We start from the raw sequence: 26,504 nt of genomic DNA, 5'->3' as shown, positions 1-26,504 counted from the left end.
CCCAGGGCACGATCCTGTGTATGTTTTTATTTGACCTGGAAAAAAACTCTCTTTTTAGTCTGTCACTTTAAACTCCTGAGTATGAAGTGATTTTGTTTAAATCTAATAATGAGGGCAGCCCCGGTGGCGCAGTGGTTTGGCTCCACCTGCAGCCCCGGGTATGATCCCGGGGACCCGGGATCAAGTCCCATGTCAGGCTTCCTGCATGGAGCCTGCTTCTCTCTCTGCCTGTGTCTCTGCCTCTCTCTCTCTCTGTGTGTGTGTCTCTATGAAAAAATAAATAAATAAAATCTTTTAAAAAAATTTAAAATCTAATGGAGGTGAAGTTAAATACTTACCTGCAAAAGCTTTTGGCACAGTAAAATGTGCCATACTATGTAACATGATATTATTTATTATGGAGGAGTTCTCTTGGGAAGTAAAATTTTTTGACTGGAAAAACCTTTTTAAGTCTTTTGCATATTAGGATTTAAAACTTGCAACTTTAGATTTGAAAGGATTTTATTTTTTAAAAGATTATATTTATTTATTTGACAAAAAGCACACAAGCAGGAGGAGCAGCAGGCAGAGGCAGAGGGAGAGGGAGAAGCAGAAGCAGGCTCTCCATTGATCAGGGAGCCCAACCGGGGACTGTATCCCAGGACCCTGGGATCATGACTTGAGCGAGCAGAAGGCAGACACTTAACTGAGGCACCCTGAAAGGCTTTAATTACAGTACACATATACTATCAATATTATAATTCGGATGTTGAGAATAACCATTATTGAGGGGGCTGGAAATTTCTCATCTGTCTCCAAGCTTTAACATGGGAAATAAGGAAACTGGCTCTAGTTTTGGGTTTATATTATGGCTTTGCTTGTAGATGGGCCTGTGAGAATGTTCTTATGTTTTGGCTTTCTTCACATTTCTCATTCAGCTTCCCTGAGCTTTCTCCCTTCCCCCAGCAGCTTTCCAAACCCTTTACTCTCAATGCTCCTTCCTTGATATTCTGAGGTTCCGGTTGCCATGGTGCCTCAGAAGTGAGTAGACAGAGAAGGTCATTATGAGATTGGTAACTTGGTACTCTCTGAAGGCAGTAGTTCGCTCTATTTCCCACCCACTCTTTCCATTCAGAAAATAGGAGCAGTCTGTGTATTATAATCTCCAGAGTTTTTCTATAAACTTAGCTAATTATAGAAATGAAATTATGAATATGGTAAGTAGGGCTTAGGACAGCCATTTGACAATGTTTATTATTTTTATTCCTCTAGTGCAATGCATACATTTTCCTCCTCCTTTCTTCCTGTGAACATAAAGTTGCAAATGAAGTTTACATTTACTACTTAAAACTTAAAATTATTAGATATATGCTTATTCTAGAAAAGTTTGAAATACAAAAAGCACGAAGAAATAGAAACAATTCAGAATATGATTGTCTAGCAATAATTGCTATTAATATTTGATGTTTTGAGGCACCCGGGTGGCTCATGGTTGAGCGTCTGCCTTTGGCTCAGATCGTGATCCCGGGGTCCTGGAATCTAGTTCTGCATCAGTCTCCCAGCAGGGAATCCTGCTTCTCCCTCTGCCTATGTCTCTGCCTCTCTCTGTGTGTCTCTCATGAATAAATAAAATCTTTTAAAAAAAATTCTGATGTTTCTTTTTGGTGATTTTTACCCCATAAGGATACATTTCATTAAAAAACACATACATAAAAGGATGCCTGCATGGCTCAGCGGTGAAGCGCCTGCCTTTAGCCCAGGGCGTGATCCTGGAGTCCCGGATTGAGTCCCACATTGGGCTCCCTGCATGGAGCCTGCTTCTCCCTCTGCCCGTGTCTCTGCCTCTCTCGATCTGTGTGTCTCTCATGAATAAATAAATAAAATCTTACAAAAATAAAATAATTGGGATAGACACACAAGAAGCTCTTAGGAGTAGTAATTTGGGTGATTTCTAAGAAAAACATAATAAGCGATATCCTAATGAATAGACAGCTCTGTTATATGCTTTTTTTCATATAACAGCTTTTTCTCACGTCATTAACAATCTTTATAAGCATCTTTTTTAGCTTTTTATTTTGAAATCATTTTAAATTTACAGAAGAGTTAAAAAGACAGTACAGAGTTCCTGTGTATCCTTCACTCACCTTCCCCTATTAATATTTTCCATAACCATAGTACATTTATCTGGAGTTGTCAGATATAGCAAATAAAAAGTTAATTTTGATTGCCCAGTTAATTTTGAATTTCAGATAAACAACAAATAATTATTTGTATAAAAAATTAAATACTACAAATACTGCATTAGACCTACTTCCATAAAAAATTGTTTCCCTGAAATGCAAAAATTAAATGAGCATCCCGTATTTTATCTAGCAAACCTGTATTTATTAAAATGAAGTAGTTAACATGGATATAATACTTTTAGGTAAACTACAGATTTTATTTGGTTTTCAGCTGTGTCTCCACCCTTTCTAAGAGAGATCTACTGGACGATTTTAATTCCTGAGTTTGTCCATAGTGTTAGAATGGAATCATGCTTGTTTCTTTCCTTTTTTTTTTTTTACGATTTTGTTTACTTATTTATTCAGAGAGAGAGAGAGGCGGAGACACAGGCAGAGGGAGAAGCAGGCTCCACGCAGGGTGCCCAATGTGGAACTCGATCCTGGGTCTCCAGGATTACACCCCAGGCAGAAGGCGGCGCTAAACCACTGAGCCACCTGGGCTGCCCACATGCTTGTTTCTAAGTGGCTTTCCCTACAATAGGCTCTTTGGTCTCTGAGGCAGTTACTTCTTGACCATCCATTTTCTGTTTTCTGTAATTTTTTTTTTATTATTATTTTTTTTAATTTTAATTTTTTTTGTTTTCTGTAATTTTTTGACAAGTGTTACCTGTTAGGGACTTCTCTTTGATTTTCTTTGTTCTTACATCTTTATGCCTCTTTTTTTTATTGTCATTTTTGTGTGATATTTGGCAGAGAACAGTAATACATGAATGCTCAGTCTGCTACTGTCACCTGGTAGTTCCATTTCCTTCTTACCCTATTGTGGTTGTCTTCTGCTTCTACCACTTCTTTGAAACTACACATAGAAAACTCACCAGTGACCTCCTCATGGGCAGAATTTGACAGTGTTGACATTTCACTCATTCTTGAAACTACTCATGTTTTATTAAGTGTCTCTCAATTCTCCCTCTGACCCTTCCTTCTCAGGTGCTTGAATAGGCTTGGCTTTTTTCAGATGCCCCTTAATTGTTGATTTTCTGCAAAGCTTCCAGGCTGTAGCCCTCTTCTCTTAGGCTGCATCCTGTCTTGTGATCTACCTTAATTAATAGTACTGCCTTAATTAATTTCTCTGGTCTCCCAAGTCAGAAATCTGGTTATTATGTGAGATTCCCCTTTCCTCCACCCCTCACACCTAATTAGGTATGCTTTTTTTTTTTTTAAGATTTTATTTATTTGAGAGTGGGAAAGAACAAGTAGGAAGGAGGGGCAGAGGCAGAGGGAGAGGGAGAAGCAAACTCCCGCCAAGCAGGGAGCCCAATATGGGGTTTGATCCCAGGACTTTGGGATCGTGACCTGAGCCAAAGGTAGATGCTTAACCGATTGAACCACCCAGGTTCCCCTACCCCAGTAATTCTTGAATCCATTCCCTTCTTTGCATTGCCACTGCCATTGTTCTTGCTTTTATTACGTTTGGGTTATGGCAAGAGTATTTTAGTTCTACTCCAATCTCTTTTCCCTGTGAGTATAGCTCCATATGGCCATTGGAATCTTTCTGAAAGGTAAACTCATCATCTCAGCATTATTTCAATGGGTCCTTTTTACCAATAGGATATAATATTGTCTAGCCAAATATTATGTCAGGTTCTTAACATTCCCAATACAAGAGCTTTCATCATTATTATGGTGGGCTTGTTGAGATCTATAACGGTTAATAGTGTCTCAGATTTGTTTGAACTGAGTTTCAAAGGAATGAACAGAAAACGGGCAAGCAACAGAGATAAATATATTTATAGCAGGAACACTAGTGATGGTAGGGTTGACAACCTATGCAAAGGTACCAAACTGAGACAACTAGCATGTTTGGGCAATTATGAGTCACGGAGTATTACTGGAATGTAAGGGAGACAGGGTATTTAGTATCATGGAAGAAGAGGCGGGTAAGATAGAGTTGAGATCATTAAGCATCTTGCCTGTCATACTAAGACATACATAAAGTGGAAAACAGTATTTAGATATGGCTGTGCGACAGAATCATCTGTGGAGCTTTAAAATACAGCGTTTGTAAGCCCTGTGCCAGACTGCTTAACTTACAGTCATGGAGCTCAGCAGTCTACATGCTAATACTCTCCAGGTGAATCTGATAATGAAACCTGATCTGAGAACAACTTTCTCAGAGTTTAGAATAGTGTCTGGCATATAGCATATGCTTAATAAAAGTTTGTTGCATTGAAATTAAAGTTGTGCAAGTACATTATATCACTGTGAAGGGGACTATAAACATAGAAGGGAAAATCTTACGGATAAATCTACCTTTAAATGGAAGGAGGGGAGAAAAGGAGACAGGAAATGATCAATGAGATCGAAGGAGCACCCAAGAAAACCAAGGAAAACATAATTTTAAGGGGGAAGATGCATCATACAGTGTTGAATAGAACTGTAATAGAGAAAAAAAAACTGAGAAAAAGCACTAGAGTTAATACATAGAAGGATCTTGGGGTGAACAGCTTTAGTAAATTGGCAAGAGATTAAGTTAGGGAATAAATGGTGGAGGAGTAGTAGTGTTGACATTATGTACCCTTTTAAGAAGTTGACGGCAAGGAAGGAAATAGGGCAGCTACTTGAGGGGATAGGAGGATTTTTCTCTTGTCGTTCTCTGCTGTTTTCTTATTAGAATGCCCTTCCCCTGACTATTGAAATTCCACTCATCCTTTTAGGTCATCACTTTTAAGGATCCTTCTCGAATATAGTCTGTGTGCTGTGAAGCTTTTCTTATTCTTTCCTCTATTTTGTTTTTCTCTTCTGGTTATTTGGCCATGCATTTTTCACAACAGCAATTGCATTCTTTCTTCATTGTCCTTAAGCTGTAGGACGCCCTTAAGTGTTTTCTAGACACACTTTGAGTTTGTAACTTTGCGTCATATTTCATTGAGAAAATAGAAACTATCACACCAGAAATTCTTCCTTCCAACACCTAATTTCAAATTTACTTGTATCTGTATTATTCTTATTTTTCCTTCATGTAACAAGGACTTCTTCCTTTGGTCATCCTCCTCCTCTTTATATTTTATTTTATTTTATTTATTTTATTTTATTTTTATTTTTATTTTTATTCTTATTCTTATTCTTATTCTTATTCTTATTCTTATTCTTATTCTTATTTTATTTATTTTTTTCCAATGCAAACACACGAGGGTTTATTTACAAGCTCGAGCTTGGGTCCAAGTGTACCCGACACAGCAGAGCAGGGACTTGGACCCTCTTTATATTTTAAAATCCCTTTTTCTACTAAGTCATTCCCATTGGCATTCAGGCATGCTCTAATGACTCCTGTTTTTATAAAATCTTTCTTTGATAGCCACACTCCTTTTGGATTACTACCCTAATTGTCTGCCCCATGTCATGGTCAAGATTTTCAGAAGAGCTCCTACTTGGTCGTCTCCCATTCCTTTTTCAAGCTGCACTATTGTGTACTCTGCTCTTGAAACTGCTTACATGAAAAATCACCAGTGACTATTGTATTACTGAATTCAGTGGGTGCTTCTTAGCTCTCATCCTTTCAGGCCTCTTGGTAGCTCTGTACAGGTGATTACTTTTTCCTTGAAGCACACCCTTCTCTTTTCTCCTGAAAATCATGCTTTTTAAAAATCTTTCCTCCTGGGACACCTGGGTGGCTCAGCGGTTGAGCGTCTGCCTTCAGCTTAGGGCATGAACCATGGAGTTCCAGAATCAAGTCCCACATTGGGCTCCCTGCGAGAAGCCTGCTTCTCCCTGCCTATGTTTCTGCCTTCTCTTTGTGTCTCTCATGAATAAATAAAATCTTAAAAAATATATATCTTTCCTCCTATGTCCCTGGTACTCTCTAATCTTTGCAAGCTCTTCCTTTTTCATGTTATTTCCAACAATTAGTCCTGCTTGGCCTTGGACCTTCTTTTTCTTTTACTTGGTATACATTGTCTTCCTATAATAATCTCATCCCTTTGCTATTGTGTATATGCCAGTGACTGCCATTGTTTGTGATATCCATCCCATATCTGTCATCTGAGCTGAATTGTTACATTCAGCTATTTATGTGAAGTCTTCACTTGAATGTGAATAGATCTAAACTGTTTTCTTTTAAAGGAAGCTATACACCCAATGTAGGGCTTGAACTCATGACGCTGAGATCAAGAATTGTATGCTCTACTGACTGAGCCAGCCAGGCGCGTCCCTGGACCTGAACTCTAGATATCTCTCTTATCTTCAATAAATTCGATCATTCTATAATCTTCTACATCTTACTTAAAAATATTGCCTTGGGTCACTCTGCTTAAGTCATAAGCCTGGGGAATTGTGCTTCAGTTCTATTGATTTCTGTCTCCAATATTTCAATACATTCAGTTGCCATCACCTTAGTTAAGTTTTAGCCTATCAACTCTTGTTTGGGCTACTACTAGAATGGTCACTTTATTCTCTGTCTCCTGATTTTCTGTTGTGGCACTTAGCATAAGATACTAAATTCTTTTTTTTTTTTTTTTTTTTTTTAATTTTTATTTATTTATGATAGTCACACACAGATAGAGAGAGAGAGGCAGAGACACAGGCAGAGGGAGAAGCAGGCTCCATGCACCGGGAGCCCGACGTGGGATTCGATCCCGGGTCTCCAGGATCGCGCCCTGGGCCAAAGGCAGGCGCCAAACCGCTGCGCCACCCAGGGATCCCCAAGATACTAAATTCTTAACTGGATTATGGGGGTCCTGAATGAACTGACTTCTGTCAGCTTCCATGTGTTGACAGTGCTTCAGTCATCTGGCCTTTCAATTCCTGTAGTGTGCTTGTCTTTCCTCCCTGAGGACCACACATGCTTGTCCTTCTGCCTGGATTCTCGTTTACTCTCTCAGTAAGTACTTGAGGCCTTTTTTTTTTTTTTAAAGGTTTCAGATTAAATCTCACTTCCTCAGAGAGGCCTGCTATTATTATTCATAATCTTTTTGTTTTTCTTTCAAAGGACTTACTGCAATTTTAATATTTTCTTTAGCATATTTATTTGATTGCTTGTATCTATTACACTGTAACCAATGTGAGGGCAGAGATCATACATGTTTTGTTTGCAGTTGCATACCCAGCACTTTCTATAGCACATAGTAGGCACTCAATAGATACTTGTTGAATACATGGGAGAAATATAAAGATTGGCTAGGGGCAGTCACAAAAAGTAATAGTATCTTAAATTATGCATATATATTCAATCTTTTTAGTAGATTTAGGATTATTTGGATTTTCTGTTTCTTGTTGGGTGGAATAGAAAATTATTTTTCAAAGGATTTATCATTTGAATCAATTTTCAAATTTATTGACGTAAACTTTATAATAACATACTCATTTCTTTTTAACGTTTTAGGATTTGTAGTGAGTTTCCTCTTCATCATTGCTGATACTGGGTTACTGTTTTCGCTCGTTTTTTCTTCCTTCCTTCCTCCGTCCTCCTTCGTCTTCCTTCCTTCCTGATTTCTTTCTTTCTCTCTTGTCTTCTTTTCTTTTTCTTTTTCATTTTTCGTTTTTTCTTTTTCTTGTTTCTTTTGCTTTTTCTTTTTTCTTTTCTTTTTTTTCTTTTTCTTTTTTCTTTCTTTTTCTTTTTTCTTTTTCCCTTCCCTCCTTCCTTCCTTCCTTCCTTCCTTCCTTCCTTCCTTCCTTCCTTCCTTCCTTCCTTTATAATTTTACTCACTTGAGAGAGAGAGAAAGCACAAGCTGGAAGAGTGCCAGGGGGAGAGGGAGAAGCAGGCTTCCCCTGAGCAAAGAGTGTGACTCAGAGCTCAATCCCAGGACCCTGAATCATGACCTGAGCCAAAGGCAAATGCTTAACTGACTTGAGCCACCCAGGCACCCCATGATGTGATGATTTTTTTTTTTTTTTTTTTTAAGATTTTATTTATTTAGGGCAGCCTGGGTGGCTCAGCGGTTTAATGCTACCTTTGGTCCAGGGCGTGATCCCAGAGTCCCGGGATCAAATGGGTATGGTCAAATTTTTTTAAAAATCAATTTCTGTTGTATTTATTTATATTTGTTTTTAAGTAAGCTCTATGCTCAACATGAGGCTTGAATTCATGACTCTCTGTCACATGCTACACTGACTGAACCAGCTATATGGTCAGTTTTAATAAAGTTTCATAGCATTTGCAAAGGATGTGTGTTTTGCAGTTATTGGTTACAGAATTCTATATACGTAGGTTGAGTTTTTCAGTTGTGTTGTTCCTCAGTATCTTTGACCTTTCTTCCCCCTACTTGTTCTGTCATTTGGTAAGAAAGGAATAAAATATCTTGCTACCAGAATCTTATAAATCAATAAGAAAAAGATATTTCAGTGTCTTCTTTTTAATGGAAATACAGTTGGCATACAATATTATATTAGTTTCACATGTGCAACATAGTGATTCAGTGTTTATATACATGATCACAAGTCTAGTTACCATCTATCATCATACAAAGTAATTATAGATTATTGACTATATTCCCAATACATCCATGTGACTTATTTATTTTGTAACTGTAAGTTTGTACTTCTTAATCCCCTTGCACTTATTTTGCCCTTTCCCCCCACTCTCTTCGCCTCTGGCAACCACCAGTTTGTTTTCTGCATTTATGAGTTTGTTTCTGTTTTGTTTGTTTTGTTTCTTAGATTCCACATATAGTGAAATCATAAGATATTTGTGGTTTCTCTTATTTTACTTACCATGATACCTGCTAGGTCTGTCCATGTCATTGCAATTGGCAAGATTTCATTCTGTTTTTTAGCTGAGTAATATCCATTGTCTATGTATGCCACATCTTCTTTACATTCATGTATTGATGGATACTTAAGGTTTCCTTATCTTACTGTAAATAATGCTGCAATGAACATAGGAGTGTGTATGTCTTACCAAATTAGTGTTTTTGTTTTCTTGAGGGAAATACCGGAGGTGGAATTGCTGATGGTATGGTAGATCTATTTTTAATTAAAAATTTTTTTAAAATCTATTTTTAGTATTTTGAGAAGCCTCCATATTTTTTTTCCATTTTCCATACCTCCCAATAGTGCACAAGGGCTCCCTTTTCTCTGCATCCTTGTCAACATTTATTATTTCTTGTCTTTTTAATAAAAGCCATTCTAACAGATGTCAGGTGATAATCTCATTGTGGTTTTTTGATTTGCATTTCCTGGATGATTAGTGATGTTGAGAGTCTTTTCATTTGTCTGTTGGCCATCTGGATGTCTTTGGAAAAATGTCTATTCACATCCTCTTCCCATTTTTTAATTGGATCTTGGGGTTTTTTGGTATTGAGTTGTATTTTTTTTTTTTAAGAGATTTTATTTATTTATTCATGAGAGACACAGAGAAAGAGAGACAGAGACACAGGCCGAGGGAGAAGCAGACTCCCTGCAAGGAGCCCGATGTGGGACTCGATCCTGGACCCCGGGATCATGCCCTGGGCCAGCTGCTCAACTGCTGAGCCACCCAGGCATCCCTTGTATGGGTTCTTAATATATTGTGGCTATTAACCCTCACCAAATACATCATTTGCAATATCTTCTCCCATTCAGTAGGTTGCTTTTTTGTCTTGTTGTTAGTTTCCTTGATGTTTCAGTGTCTTATAAAGACATTTCAACCCATTAGAAATATGGGGAAAAGACTTGAACTTTACAAAAGAAGATATCCAAATATAAAGTAAACTTATTAACAGTGTTCAATATTCTTGGTCATCGGGGATTTGTGACTTAAAATTCCAATGAATTAAATACCACTCCAATTAAAAAGCTTATTATTAAAGGACTCACAGGGATCCCTGGGTGGCGCAGCGGTTTGGCGCCTGCCTTTGGCCCAGGGCGCGATCCTGGAGACCCAGGATCGAATCCCACGTCAGGCTCCCGGTGCATGGAGCCTGCTTCTCCCTCTGCCTATGTCTCTGCCTCTCTCTCTCTCTCTCTGTATGACTATCATAAATAAAAAAAAAAAAAAAAGAAAAAGAAAAAATTAAGGACTCACAGTATTAAGCATTCACAAGGATGTGGGGTTCATGGAACTCCTACATTGCTGGTGGGAGTGTAAATTGGCCCAACTACTTTAGAAGACTATCTGGTAGTATCTTTTAAAGTTAAACATACACATACTCTGTCAACAAGCAAGTCTACTCCTGGGTATTTACTCAAAAGAAATGAAAGCATTTGTTCACCAAAAACCAAATACAAGGATGAATGTGGTCAAGAGTCACAAACAACTCAAATATCCATCAGTAGATGATTTATGAAATAGTCACACAATGTAGTGATGAAATACATTCAGAATGGCATTATATTTATGAAGTTCAAGAATAGGTAAAACTGATTTGTAGTAATGAATTAAGAATAGTGTTTACTGGGCAGCCCGGATGGCTCAGTGGTTTAGAGCTGCTTTCAGCCCAGGGCCTGATCCTGGAGACCCAGGATTGAGTCCGATGTCGGGCTCCCTGCATGGAGCCTGCTTCTCCCTCTGCCTGTGTCTCTGCCCCTCTCTCTCTCTCTTTCTGTCTCTATGTCTCTCATGAATAAATAAAAATCTTAAAAAAAAAAAGAAAAAGAATAGTGTTGACTGGAAAAGGAATGCAAGGGAGCCTTCAGAGACTCTGGAAATATTCTGTGTCTTAATGGAGTGGTTGGTTATGTGGTTATATACATATGTAAGATTGAGTGTATGCTTAATATTTTTGCTCTTTATTATATGAAGTTATATCTCAAAAAGTAAGTAAAACAGGATTTCCAACTATAGCTGAGTAAGGGTCAATAAATTCATAACCCAAAAAGCAACAGTAAGTCTTGACAAAACCATTTCAGCACCCTTGAAATCAACCAAAAGGCATACAGCAATCTGAGAAAAGATTGTTTAAAAAACTGCTAAATTTCAGTAAGAACAGTAGGAGTTTGTGGTGTTCTTCCCTAGGCCTGTTCCCATTCCCTCCCCTCAGCCTGGGTTGGTGTGGAGATTTTGCCAATGGAGGTAAACCATCCATCAGATTGCCAGTTTTGATGCTGAGGTTGAAGGGAGCTTACTCACTTTGGGTAGTAGATGACACCCACGACCATTGCTCTTGTCAGTGGAAATTATTATCTTGGCATTGGCTTGGTCGGTGGGCCAATGGTTCTACTAGATTGAGGTGTGTTTGTAGTTGGAACAGCATATTGCTGGCTGAGGTTGCGTGCATGCAGAGTAGACATGACAAGGCCTGATAGGAAGTAAATCCAGAGCAGACTTGAAATGTCCCGAACTGTGAATGTGCCATCCTACCCCACACACAGACACATGAACAGAGTATAGAAGCCATACTGGCTTCAGGTATTTAAACATAACCCCTGCTTAATCACTGGGAGACATCTAAGCTAAACCCTAGAAGACAGGTTTCAACATAAAAACAAGCAATAAAAAGAAAATTAACTGAGACATCGTGGCTTAACACTTAGGGGTAGACAGATTTCACAAATTTAGCCCAGGCAAACTATTAAAGCCAAGGAAGTAAGGGACATAGAGAGGAAATAATAGTAACAAAACAACCTTCATAGGTGAAAGAAAGCTGAATCTTGACATGACATGCTACAATAAATTATTTAATACATTGAGTCTTCAACAAAATCATGAGACATGAAAAGAGGTAACGTAATGTGACCCATATTTAGGAAAATAAGTCCATAGAAACTGTCTCCAAGTTTCCCTAGATGCTGGATTTAGCAGACAAAATCTTAAAAACAGCTATTGTGAATGTGTTAAAGAACCAAAGGAGGGACACCTGGGTGGCTCAGCAGTTGAGCGTCTGTCTGCCTTTGGCTCGGCATGATCCCGGGGTCCCAGGGTCCTGGGGTTGAGTCCTGTATCGGGCTTCCTGTAGGGAGCCTGCTTCTCCCTCTGCCTGTCTCTGCCTCTCTCTCTGTGTCTCTCATGAATAAATAAATAAAATCCTAAAAAAAAAAAAAAAACAAAACCTAACAAACAAAGGAAAACATGTTTAAAGAATTTTTTTTAAAGTATGACAACAGGGAATCAATAAAGTCCTTAGTAAGGAGAAAGAAATTACAAAGAGACAAATGTCATCAAAGAGGATATACAGATAGCAAATAAGAACATGAAAAGATGTTTAATGTCATTAGCTCTTAGAAAAGTGCAAATTAAATAACAATGAGATATTAATTACTACACACCTATCAGGTTGGTTAAAATAAAAAATAGTTGACGACGTCAAATGTTTGCAAGAGTATGGAGAAATGGGATCATTTGTACATAGTTGGTGGAAATGTAAAATGAAACAACCGCTCTGGAATATAATTTGGAAAAAATTTTTTTTAAAGATTTTTTTTTTTAAAGTAATCTCTACACCCAACTTGGGACTTGAACTTAATAACCCTGAGATTGCAAGTTACATGCTCTATTATCAGCTGAACCAGCCAGGCACCCCTGGAAATTTCTTATAAAACTAAGTATTTACCGTATGATCCTGCAACTCCCCATGAAAGCACATGTGCATGGATGTCCTCAGCAATATTATTCTTAATGCCACAAAGTGGAAGCAATCCGGTATCCATCAACTGATCAATGGATAAACAGAATGTGATATATCCATACAATGGAAAATTAATTGTCCATCAAAAGAAATTAAGTACGAATACTTGCTACAGCACTAAAAGCATTATGCTAAGTGAAAAAAGCCAGTCACAAAAGACCATGTATTATATCATTCCATTTGTGTGAAATAATCAGAATCTCTAAGGACAGAAAGTAGATTAGTCAGCCTAGAATAGTGAGGGGTTGGGGGAAATATGGAGTGACTGTTACTTGCTTGCTTTGAGGTTTCTTTTTGGGAGAATGAAATGTTCTATTTTATTTTGTGATAACGGTTCATAACTGAAAATATTAAAAACCGTTGAATTACTACTTTAAATGGTTGAAATATATGCTGTGTGAATTATATCTCAATAAAGTTGTTAAATTTCAAAATGAGTTTAGCAAGATCACAGGCTATATACAAAAACTGAATTATATCAATAAAGTTGTTAAATTTCAAAATGAGTTTAGCAAGATCACAGGCTATATACAAAAATCAATTGTATTTGTATAAACTAGTTAGCAATAAATGAGCAAAAAACAAAATTAAAATAATTTCATTCATAATGGCATCAAAAAGAATAAAATACTTAGGAATGCATTTAACAAAATAAGTGTAAAAATTGAGTATTAAAAATTATAAAACAGGAGCACTTGGGTGGCTCAGTCAGTTAAGTGTCTGACTCTTGATTTTGGCTTGGGTCATGATCTCAGGGGTTGTAAGATAGAGCCCCACATCAGGCTCGGTGCTCAGCATGGAGTCTACTTGAGAGCCTCTCTTCTCCCTCTGCCCCTCCTGCTCATGCTCTCTCTCTCTCTTTCAAATAAATAAATAAATAATATAAAACATTGCTGAGAGAAACTAAAGACAAAAATAAATGGAGAGACAGTCCATGTTCAGGGATTGGAAAAGTCAGTATTGTCAAGACGGCTCTTTTTCCTAAATTGATCTGTAAACTCATAATCCATATCAAAGTCCCAGTAGGGTTGTTGGTTTTTTTTTTCCTTTCTAGAGTTTGACAAGGTGATCCTAAAATTTATATGAGAACCCAGAGGACCTAATAGAGCAAAGTTGGAAGACTTGTACTACCTGATTTCCAAACTTACTCTAAAGCCAAAGTTTTCAAGGCACTGTGGCATGTTGCAAGGATAGGCATATAGATCAGAAGAACAGAATTTAGAGTCCATAACTAAACCTTTTTATATACGGCAAGTTGATTTTCAAAAGAGGACTATCATTGATCCAAGATTTCTCTGCTTGGGAAAGCCCGAATGTAAAACGGTCTCTCGCGGTGTGTTCTGCAGTATCACTCAGACTGTGCTGCAATCCAGCCAGCTCATGCATCACTGTCTTCTGGATAAACTGCTACGTCATCCTTGGTGCTTGGCATGTTACAATGCTGGGATCACTGTGGGCTTCTAGTTGGATTTTGTGCCAGGTACGTGTCTACTTTGGACACTCTATTCATGGTAGATTAAAATGAGGATGCTTAATTTGGAGGAATGAATGTGGCTTTTTATTTCTTGTGTTCTAATATTACAGAAGGATTGTGAGCAGCATCCATAAAAGATTAGAAATTCAAGCTTTGTTTTTAGATCTGGGTGTGCTGTGTTAGTGTTTGGTTGTTTTAGGAAGATCCTCCTGGTGAAAGGAAGCACAAACTCGATTATTCAGTGTACCTTTTTAATGTTTTTCTGATACAATCAAATGTAAAATAGCCTGCTTTATTCTATGCTCAGGCTTTAAATGGTTTTTGGATGTTGACCTTATATAACAAAGGCAGAGAGTGATTCTCTTTTGGAAACTGCCTACATCTGGAGACACTTAGAGATGCCTGTAAAATCAAACTGGTTATACATCTGTGGTCACTGTAATTGTTTTGAACAAAGACCTCAGTGCTCTATTTTTGAGACGTATTATTCTGAAGAGTCGTAAAGATAAGGACGGCTCCTCTGCATCAGCTTGTTTCTTCAAAGGAAAAAGTAAACTAGACTGACTTTATCGGACATTGGCATAGCATGTAAGGAATGATGTGAAGTGGTACAGACCAGAAAACAGCCCAGGACGTATATTTTCTTTTATGGTGGTCATGTTGAGTGGCCTGATTGAATCTTTTCAGGTTGAGTTGTTTGAATTTCCCTAGTATCAGGGCTTCTTTGCCTTAACCATGTCTTTTCTTTCTTTCTCTCTCTCTCTTTTTTAAAGATTTTATTTATTTATTTGAGAGAGAGATAGCAAGAGAGAGCATGAGTAGGGAGGAGAGGGAGAAGCAGGCTCTCTGTCAGCAGGGAGCCCTACGTGGGGCTTGATCCCAGGAGATCCTGCGATCATGACCTGAGCTGAAGGCAGACACTTAACCAACTGAGCCACCCAGGTGCCCCAATCATCTCTTCTATGTGATCATTTATTTCTATCTCTGCTCCAGCTTATTTGTATACTTCTGTTTGGGAGGGTTTTTCTGGAAGATTAATAGGTTCTTAGCATAGTTGGTATCAAATTATTAACTATTTCTATCTAGCATTTTGGTGGGAAAGAATTTTTCTGTGGTGCGTGAATCAGGTTACCAAGTGACTTTAGAGAATTATATTCTTCTGAGGGCTTATCATAGGAAGTTGTGATTCTGTGTTGGAGTTTTTCCCATTACAAGGGAGCAATAGCATTAACATCAATTTTATTAAAAGCTAAAGTGGGACTTTGACTCAGCTACTGTTAATTTAAGAGATCTGTCTGTCGCTGGCAGATTTGCTTTTGTAGCAATATACATGTCCCACTAGCCTTTCTAGGCGGAGTTTTTCCTTTCCTGCTTAATCTAGGTTAGACCTCTTATGTCTAAAATGTTTGGGCCCCCCTTTTCCTTTCATGTATTTTATCCACGTCTTTTCTATATCCTGTTTGTCCCAGCTCCATTCTTACTCTCAAATTTGGGAGAATAAAATCTCAGATATTGTTGCTTTAAAAAAGGTTTTTGCATTCATGTATCACTACTTTGGCTTGAAAATTAGAACTGTGGCTCCCACTTTATTAAAAGTTCCTTAGTAGTGGCATGTCCTGTCCTTTCTACTTGCTTTCTTTACCACTTGACCTGCTTTTTTCTCTTCTCGCAGGCTGATAATCAGTATTATTTGTTTTGATTGGATCTCAGAAATTACCTGCTTAGGCTGTGTGCTTTCCTTACCCTCTGGATTTCATGACCCCATTATTCTCTTGACTTAGTTGTCCTTATAAAGTTGTCTTCTTTTTGCCTGAGGCCCTCCCTGTCATGTGCTCCTGGCAGCCAGGAGAGACTATGGAGCTTTTCTCTGGTGACTGTCAGAAGAAAGTGACTGTTGTTGAAACACGTTTGCTGCGGGTAATGCAGAGCTAAGATCGGTCTTCTAGTTATACAAGCTTTTATATTTCTCCCCCTCACCTCTTAGTCCTCTGGGGAAATCAGCCAGTTCTGTTTGTGAACCCAATTGAGGGAGAAAATACAAAAAGGAAGAAAGGTGGGATAATAGGGAAATGGGGGACGGAGTAGACAAAAAGACTGTAGTTTGAAGCCATCAGGAATACTCCAGTCTGACTGAAGCAGGGCCAAGAAGTAGGCAGAAGGCACGGTATCTCTTGTCCTCCTGGGTTTTAAGCACCTGCAACAGGGGGACAGACTGCAGCTTGTGTTTAGAAGACTGAAGCCAGAAGAAAAAAGATCTTCCATTCCTTTGCCATCTTGGTATGGAGGGTTCTGCAGAGGAAGTTAAGGAGATGAGATATTACATGCTTCAAAGGTAAGTTTTAGTATGCCATCTTTGGGCAATATATACCTTTAAAAAACAGTAAGGTATTGACAGCTAAGCCCTGGAACTTAGGAGGAATTTGATTCGATGATTTTTTTTTTTTTTTTTTTTTTTTTTGTATCTTTAAGAAACTTATTTTGAAGGAAAGGAATAAAAACTCTCATAATTGCTCCTGGATTTCTAAACCTTTCTTTTACAATCAGAATTTGAATCAAAGATACCCAAGCACATAGTTGATGTTGTAGCTATCTTGAAAATTAACACCCCTGCACAGACCTTGCTGTCCTGTTCTCACGTTCAGGGATCTCACTCAGTCTACGTCAGACTTGCTCACTGACTGGGGCTGATTTTTCGAGTGAAGTCTCTTCACCTACTGCAAAGGAAGATATCAATTCTGTGTAGTATGAAAAGAATTGATACCTCCCTGTGGAAGGCAGTTTGGAGAAAACTTTTTTAAAATGTGTCTCTGGGGCCAGGGAAGGTACCTGCCACCATTGCCCTTGAATGTCATAGTGGGCAGCCTGACTGGGGTTGTTGAGGGGGCCAGACTCTCTCACCCTGGGATCTTCTTCCTGCCTGTAGAACTTGAGGCTGAGGAGGAAGTGAGTCAGGCCTTCTTGGCGTTCTTCAAGCCTCCTGCAGGTCTGTGCCTCACCATCAGAGGATTATCATGAAAGAGCTGAATGATGGCCTCAATAGCAGTCAGCAAGGCCTCCATTTTCTTTTTTTATTTCCTTGTTTTTGCAATCTAGAATTTTTATTCCAAACAATATTACCTGAAAATTAAACTGGACCTTTGTGGAAATAGAAAATAAGCAATAAACACCGAGTTGACAAAATTTGTTTTTAGAACAATTATCCTTTCCTTTTCATTTGACCTCTTCTACTCTGGGGGAAAATCATGCAGAACTTCCATTAAGTGTCGAATAAGTAAAGAGCATTTGATATATATATATATATAAACATACATATATAACATTGTTTTACTTTATATATCTATATAACATACATATACATACACACACATTTATCAGCAAAACATACGTATACATATTACACCGAGTTTTGGTTTTCTGTGGGTGAATATAAGGTGATCTGTCTACTGTTTCCATGGGGACATCCTTCCTGAAGCAGTTCATTCTCTGATTTAAACTGTCATAGGGAATCCCCTTCTCTTTTCTTTAATGGCTCTTCTGTTTCTTACATCTCTTCTTTTCCTTTGTCTTGTTTTACTTCATCCTTTTGGAGGATAACATTCTCTAATAGCTTCTTGAGAAAAGATAGATGAGAGGTAAAGATACTGAGATCTATTCTATCTTTATACTTGATCCCCTTGTTTTCAGCATGGTACCTTACTGCAGAATATGATATGTGAAGGATATCATCATTAAAAGTAAGATAGATTTTTCTCCCTGCTTTGATTATAAATGATCCTCAGAACACTCTAAACCATTGATTAGATCTTATGGCCAATCCCTTTTCCACTTTAATTTCATCATTAAAGACTCTGCTTCCTTTCTTGTCTTATATCTGGTAGTTCCTTATTGATTCTTTTTTTTAATGATTTTTATAGATTTATTTATGTATTTTAGAGGAGTGAGGGGCACAGGGAAAGAGAGAATCTCAAGCAGACTCCCTGCGGAGCACAGAGCCTGATGTAGAGCTCAATCTCAGGACCTGAGCTGAAATCAAGAGTTGATTGCTCAACCAACTGAGCCACTCAGGTGCCCCAAGCTCCTTATTGATTCTAAGTTATAACTTACTATCCCTTCATTCCCTCTCTAAATAACTGACAGCTGATTTCTTTTTTCTTTCCTTTCCTTTCCCTTTCCCTTTCCTTTTCCCTTTTTCCCTTTTTCCCTTTTTCTTTTCTTTCCTTTCCTTTCCTTGACAGCTGATTTCTGAGGAGGAGTGTGTTTGTGTTTAAATTTAGATATATAGGGCAGCCCGGGTGGCTCAGTGGTTTAGCACCACCTTCAGCCTAGAGTGTGATCCCGGAGACCTGGGATCGAGTTCCATGTCGGGCTCCCTGCATGGAGCCTGCTTCTGCCTGTGTCTTTGCCTCTCTCTCTCTCTGTCTCTAATAAATAAATAAAATATTTTAAAAAATAATAAATTTAGATGTATAGAATCATCTAACATAATCCTTCCTGGCACACTCATTGGTCCATTTGTGGCCTACTATTATTTATTTATTTGGTTAGTTATTGTATTATTTTAAAAAATAATGTATAAAAAGAATTTGAAAACCCACCACCGAAAACAAAGATTGGTCCCTGGCCATCACCTGGATTTAACCATGTGTTCTCTTGTTCTCAGCCCTTCTCCCACCCAGATAATTATTTTCCTTTATCACTTTTTCATCATATTCTTTTATCTTTCTGTTTATGTAGTTTTATTTTATCTATATGTGTCTCCCAAAAATGTATATAATTTTAGTTGTTTTAACTTTATATGTTTTTAAATTTATAATCTGTACATAGTTTTCTTTATATTGATATTTGTGGACTTCTTGTATATTAATTCTGGGTACTTGATTGAGGTCTCCTATTATTTCTAATAATGCAGAATCTTTTGTGTTTTCTATGTAAACAATTATATCACTCACAAATTATGACAGTTTAACTTCCTCCTTTGTAATCCTAATGCCTCTAACTTACTATTTTTTTTTTTTTCATTTTATTGCACTAGCTGAGAAGTCTAACAGAGTTTTACATTGTGGGTTTTTTTTTTTTTTTAAGATTTTATTTATTCATGAGAGAGACACAGAGAGAGAGGCAGAGACACAGGCAGAGGGAGAAGAAGGCTCCATGCAGGGAGACTGATGTGGGACTCCATCCCTGGGCTCCAGGATCACACCCTGAGTCAAAGGCAGACACTCAACCAATGAGCCACCCAGGTGTCCCACATTATGTATTTTTATTTATTAGAGAGAGAGAGAGAGAGAACATGAGCAGGGGTGGGGGCAGAGGAGAGGGAGAAGCAGACTCCCCACTGATCAGGGAGCCTGATGTTGGGCTCAATCTCAGACCCTGAAATCATGACCTGAGCCAAGGGCAGACGCTTAAGTGACTGAGCCACCCAGGTGCCCCATTTATGGGTTTTCTAATAAACCATCCTTGCATACCTAGGACAAATTCACCTTGGTCATGGAATAACTTTTTTTTTCCTTAATATTTTGCCCATCCTGGCACCAATACCCTACTATTTAGAATATTTTATTTAAGAGTTTTGCATTAGTAGTCACAAAGAAAGCGGACCTAGATTTTCCCTATTGTGTGACATATTTGTCTGCCTTTTTTTTTTTTTTTTTTTTTTTTTTAGATTTTATTTATTCATGAGAGTCAAAGGGAGAGGGAGAGGCAGAGACACAGGCAGAGGGAGAAGCAGGCTCCATGTAGGGAGCCTGACATGGGACTCGATTCCAGGTCTCCAGGATCATGCCCTGGGCCAAAGGCAGTGCTAAACCACTGAGCCGCCTGGGCTGCCCTATTTGTCTGGTTTTGGTATCAGTGTTACTCTAGCTGAGGAGTTTTACTTCTTTTCTTTAAGATTTTATTTATTGATTCATGAGAGACACACAGAGGCAGAGACATAGGCAGAGGAAGAAGCAGGCTCCCTGCGGGAAGCCTGATATGGGACTCGATCTCAGGGCCCCAGGATCATGACTTGAACCAAAGGCAGACATTTAGCCAACTGAGCCACCTAGGTACCCCAATTTCAAATATTTTTTAAAGTTTTTTTTTTTTTAAAGGAGGAACATCTTATAATTGATGAAATATGACATATTATGCCGCCTTGTAAAGTTTTTGGTTTTGGAGTTATTGATTTTGAAATGCCTATGAAATACACAAATAAAATGCTTAGTAGGCAGTTAAAACTGTCATTTCATAAGAAAAAATGGAGGCCAGAGATACAAAGGTGAAGGTCATCCATGTGCCAGAATCATGATCCAGTAACAGCCTTGCTATTTGCTTAGCATTCCCAGTCTCTGTTATCTTGGCCATCTCATTTCCTCCAGTCCTTTGCCTATCTCTTTGTGATGGCATCTGTTGGTAAGCCTTAATATTATCTTTTATTCAAGAACACTTAGTATTTTTTCTTAAATTTCCACAAGCAAAGATCTTTTTTTTTTCCCCTTCTTTTATTCAAAAAGTATGTGATTTGTCAGCATGCAGTCTTCACGAGGGTGCAGTTGGAAGGGCTGTTGTAAGGGTGGTAGAGAAGAGCAGATCTCCAGGGTAGATAGATGTTGTGAGAAATTCCTACCTATAGGCTTTCATGATTTCTCTATTTTTACAGGTCCAGCATGTCTGGCTTGCATCTAGTGAAGCAAGGTCGAGACCGAAAGAAAATAGACTCTCAGCGAGATTTCACTGTAGCTTCTCCAGCAGAATTTGTTACTCGTTTTGGGGGAAATAAAGTGATTGAGAAGGTAAGTTATAACTTGCTGAATTTTTTTTTTCAGAAGCTCATGAGATTTGATGCCTAGACTTGTTGTCTAGATTTGCTCACAACTTACATTTAGATTTTCAGAGACTGCCTCTTCCTGCAGAATTCACCTCTCTTCCTTCATAGTGTCCTGTGAATGTCACCATTTTCTATGTATTTACCACTGATAATTTAGGCCGAGTTAATTAAAAAGATGAAGTGGTGGTCAAAAAGTTCTTTTTAAAAGGTCCTGTGGTTTATGGCATTAGGTTGCACCAATCTAAGAGGGTGTAGGTTGATCAGTTTGTGAGATAGTGGTGAGGAGATATGTCACTGCCTTGGATCGAGAGCTAAGGGAGTGGAGGGAGTTGCAGAGCAGAAGGCTTGTAGTTTGATACACTGCTATTTAATGGCTTCCAGCATGTATTGAAGATGCTTAGAGGGAATACACCATATGAAATACCTAAAGAGATTACAAATATTTTGAAATGTTAGAGTAATTCTGTGCCCCCCCCTTTTTTTTTAATTTTTTTAAATTTTTATTTATTTATGATAGTCACAGAGAGAGAGAGAGAGAGAGGCAGAGACATAGGCAGAGGGAGAAGCAGGCTCCATGCACCGGGAGCCCGATGTGGGATTCGATCCCGGGTCTCCAGGATCGCGCCCTGGGCCAAAGGCAGGCTCCAAACCGCTGCGCCACCCAGGGATCCCTGTGCCCCTTTTATATAAACCATGTCAGAGCCGAAAGGACAACTTGGCTGGAAGAGTTCACAATGATTCAAAGAATAAAGCATGGGGACCTATATTCCTACTCCTAAGAGTATTGCTCCAGGGGTGTCCTTCTGTTAATCCTCCAATAAAGACATATTGTATATCTCCTAGCCTCTGTTATCCTGGGACCATGACTGCAAGACAGGTCAAGAGAGGTTTGTTTACAGAGATGTCTCAGGATCCTAGATTCTTCTACTCTTTTTTTGTGACCATTCTTTGTAGGGCAGCTTCTACAATTCTAAGGCATTTAGGGTTCAGCATTTTGAGAGAGATAGTGGTTGGTGCCAGCATTCTTACACATGTTCAGGACTCTGCCTTGTTTTACTACAGCAGAGAATAGTGTTTGACATTACACTGTTTAGTTGTCCCCATTCCTTAATAATACATCATCCCTCTGAAGTTAGTCTTCTGTTCCCCTAGTAACAGGTATGGTAGAATAATTCACAAATTCACAAGATTTGAAAAATTGTGATTTTTTTTCCTCTTTCAGAAATTAAGTTAAAAGCAGTAAGTTTTAGTTGGCACATATTGAAGTATTTGCTTAGCTAATATTTTAAAATATCCCTTGATCCTGTGGAAGCCTAGACTAGCAATGCAAATTTCTAATTGAAAATCTGGCTTTTCAGAGAAAGATGGATCTACAGAAATGATCTCATTTCTTTTCCTTTGTCATTGCCTGCCTTTTCTACTTTTCTCTCCAATTCCCATCCCACCATTCTCCCAGGTTCTTATTGCCAACAATGGCATTGCAGCAGTGAAATGCATGCGGTCTATCCGTCGATGGTCTTATGAGATGTTTCGAAATGAACGTGCAATCCGATTTGTTGTTATGGTAACACCTGAAGACCTGAAAGCCAATGCAGGTGAGTGATTAACACTAAAAACATCACTCATAAGCATAAAGCATTGTGATAGCAAAGTCTCTAAGTAGGAGAATGTTAACTTAGGGGGATTCCCAAACCCAAGGGTTTCTCTTTAAAATAGTGTCAGTAATAGACTTATACAAGTGATTGTACTATATATATATTTTTTTTTTTTAAAAGATTTTATTTATTTATTCATGAGAGACAACAGAAAGAGAGAGGCAGAGACACAGGCAGAGGGAGAAGCAGGCTCCACGCAGGGAGCCCGATGTGGGACTTGATCCCAGGACTCCAGGAACACGCCCTGGGCCGAAGGCAGGCGCCAAACCACTGAGCCACCCGGAGATCCCCCGTGATTGTACTATATTTAACCTCAACACAGTCTCCTGTGTTGTAAGTAAAAATAAGTAGAAATTTAACCATTATTGATTGAGGTTTCCAGGTGTATGCCTTTCCAGTATTTGCTAAGCCACATACTTTAATGTGTAAATGGAAAGATTTGGAAGGAAATGCGGTTTCCCTTACAAGCTAAGCTACATGGCCCTCCATCTGAGAGTTGTAGATAAAAACTATTAGTATAGCTGAGAGAATATGGTTAGTCCTTTCTCTCCATACTTTTTATCACTAAAGTATAATCTTTAAGGTAGTGTACCCACAGATTACATTAGCTCTTTAAAGAGCTCTTTTTAAACCTATTTTAGTCTGTATATATTCTCTCTCTGTTGAAACAGTGATGTTAAAAACTATTCCTAAGGAGTACGGATTATTATGTTATTTGAAACAGATAAGGTACCATTTTATTGGAAAGTGTATGTTATTATGTGAAATCATTTAGTTTGACCCTTTAACATCTCTGAGCCACAATTTTTGTATCGGTAAAAGGAAGATCATAGTATCTAATTCCCTGGATAGTTATGAAGATGAAATTTTCTGTAATAAATATAAACTACCTTGCATGACTTTTTTTTCCCCATCTATTTCCACCTGGTACTCCTATTAATTTATTTATTCAGTGAAGATGGAGAACCATAATTGAATAAAATAGGATCTTGCTCTAGGAAACAAATAATTTCAATACAATGAGGTAAGGGTAAGGGCTATAATAGGAATATGCACAGGATATTGTGAGAACAGAGCTGAGGCATCTTACCTCTTGGTAGCAGGGTTGAAAGAATGCTCTCTGAAAGAAGCTATGCCTAGTCAAGAATGAGCAGGTCTTAATTAGCAGGATGTTCCAAGCAGAAAGAACAGTATTTGCAAATGTATGAAGGCATGTAGTAATAGTTTGCTGGAAACTATAGGTGTACTTGTCAAAGTACAGGATGTGATCTAATATTTCTCAAGGAAGGCCTTGATTTTCATTCTCAGGAGCATAGACTTTAGTTTATTAGGGATGTGTATGTGTCTAAGTGTTGGTCATTAAATAATTGGCATTTTAAATGGATTATTTGTTGTTTTTAACAATTCAAAAGTAGAAGAGGATAATGAATCTCTTCCCATTTACCTGTCATCCAGCATCAACAATTATCAACTCATGGCCAATCTTATTTCATCTATACTTTCACCTCCTCCCCCTTCCACACATAATTTCTGAAGCAGATCCTAGCTATATTATTTCATCTGTAAATATTCAGTGTATATCTCTTAAAGGTACTTTTTTTTCTTTTTTGAAACAAGCAGATGGACAATTCAAATAGCATCTGGAAGATCTATTTGTGGAAGGCAATACTACAGAACATGAAACTGAGAAGAGAGAAGAAAGGGATGTTTTAGGTGTTTAGGAGATAAAATTGGCAAGATTTGGTGATAGAAAGAAGAGTTAATGATTATTATTAGGTTTCTAATTTAGTTGACTAGGCAGATGCCAGTATCATCAACAAGGGCAAAATAATAATGTAGCCAGAAGAGTGAGGTTTTTTGGGGGGAGATAGATTAGATTTGGAGTACTTCTGGTATAAGCAGATATTATGTGCTTGCTTCGGCAGCACATATACTAAGCAGATATTATAAGTCCTGTAAAAAGTTGGATATATCCTTCCAGAGCTTGGAAATAATGAGAGCCAGAGAAAAAAGAGTCTACATTATCAGCAAACATATAGTAATTTGTTTTTGCTTATTTTTTAAAGATTTTATTTATTCATTCATGAGAGACACAGAGAAAGAGGCAGAGACACAGGCAGAGGGAGAAGCAGGCTCCATGCAGGGAGCCTGACATGGGACTCGATCCTGGGACTCCAGGATCACGGCCTGGGCTGCAGGCAGCGCTAAACCGCTGAGCCACCCGGGCTGCCCCAACATATAGTAATTAACACTACCTCCCCAAAAGAACAAAGAATGAAAAGAAGAGGGCTAAGGATGAAATTTTATAAAAGTAAAATTTTAGGGATAGACTTAGGAGGATAGGTCCTTAAACAGTGCTGTGAAGAGATGACTAGAGAGAGAAAAAAACAGAAGAGAGAAAAAAGAGAATTTCAATCAGGAAGGGTCAAATGTGTTAGCAGTCCAATAAAGTAGGGATAGAACCTATGCAGTAATTAGGAAATCATTGGTAGTATTTCCAAGAATAGTTTCAGTGAAACAATTTGAGAATGGAGGCTGATAGAGAATGTTAAGGAATGAATGGAAAGTGACATGGGGATCGTCAATGTAGATGAGTTTTTTATTTTATTTTTAAAGATTTTATTTATTCATGAGAGACACAAAGAGAGGCAGAGACATAGGCAGAGAGAGAGAAGCAGGAGAAGGAGGCTCTTCACAGGGAACCCAATGGGGGACTGATGATCACCTGAGCCAAAGGCAGATGCTCAACCACTGAGCCATCCAGGCATCCCATAGACACGTTTTTTTTAAAGAATTTTGAATGAGAAGGGAAGAAGGAAAGGTAGTAACTGAAGAGGAATTCAGGGTCAGGGAGGATTTTTATTTTTCAGAGTGAAAGAGACTTGGGAATGTTTATAGTTTGAGAGGAAGGAGCCAAGAGGGAAAGGGTGGAAGTGCACAAGGACTCGAAGGAAGTGGAAGGGGATGCAGGCCTGAGTACAAGTGGACAAAAATAAGTATTTCCTGGTATTTATTCTGAGGAAAAAAAATTAGTAATGGGGCAAATGTATTCATGCAAGGATATATATTTATTGCAGCATTATTTAAAATAATGAGAAACTGGGAGTAACTTAAATGTCCAACAGAAGCGGATTGGTTAAGTAAAATGTGCAACACCAATTCTGTGAAATACCATGCAGACATTAAAAAATATTTTGTGGAATAACATTTATTGGTCTGAAATGAATTCTAATAAATTACTACATTCTTTCTTTCTTTTTGTGTAACAATATTACCATAAACTTGGCAGCTTAAAACAACAGACATTAGCTCACAATTTCTGTAGGTCCTCTGGCTTAGCTGGGCCTTCTGCTTCAGGTTATCACAAGACTGCAGTCACTTGTCGGCTGGGTCTGCAGTCTCATCTGAGGCTTGACTTGGGATGGACCTACTTTCCAACTCAGGTGGTTGTTGGCAGCTTTCAGTTTTCTATGAACTGTCAGACTGAGGGCCTGAATGTTTAGCTAGTTTTTTTTTTGTTTTGTTTTTTTTTTTTTTTTGAATGTTTAGCTAGTTATTGGCTGAAGACTATTCTTGACTCCTTGTCATGTGGGCCATCCCAGAATGACTGTCTGCTACCTCAAAGCCAGCAAAGGAAAGTTTTCTAGTAAGATCAGTTATTTTCTTTGTAATGTTATCATGAAAGTGACAGCTCCTGATCCTTGACATATTTTTTTGGCTAGAAGCAAGTCATAGATCCTGTTTACACCCAGGGAGAGGGGAGTTCCTTAAGGGATGAATACCTAGAAACTGGGATCATGGGAATAGATGATGTGTCTGTCTGTCAC

The 26,504-nt window shown here is 38.2% G+C and overlaps 1 protein-coding gene across 18 annotated transcripts in view; it reads left to right on the top strand.

Annotated features, from left to right (window-relative positions):
• Nucleotides 1-26,504, top strand: part of ACACA (acetyl-CoA carboxylase alpha) — a 284,222-nt gene that overhangs the window by 70,593 nt on the left and 187,125 nt on the right. For 17 of the 18 annotated variants that reach the window (XM_025439931.3, XM_049114191.1, XM_049114189.1 and 14 more), the window contains 2 exons: nucleotides 20,855-20,987; nucleotides 22,479-22,617. In XM_025439931.3, the coding sequence (XP_025295716.1) occupies nucleotides 20,855-20,987; nucleotides 22,479-22,617 (272 nt within the window). Of the gene's footprint in view, nucleotides 1-14,620; nucleotides 16,544-20,854; nucleotides 20,988-22,478; nucleotides 22,618-26,504 lie in introns of those variants that run through there. The other variant, XM_025439938.3, reaches the window with a different exon arrangement.

Source organism: Canis lupus, chromosome 9 (assembly GCF_003254725.2).
Source record: "Canis lupus dingo isolate Sandy chromosome 9, ASM325472v2, whole genome shotgun sequence".
NCBI classification, from domain to species: Eukaryota; Metazoa; Chordata; class Mammalia; order Carnivora; family Canidae; genus Canis; species Canis lupus.
The sequence above is the reverse complement of the archived record's forward strand: the minus strand, read 5'-3'. Positions and strand labels throughout refer to the sequence as shown.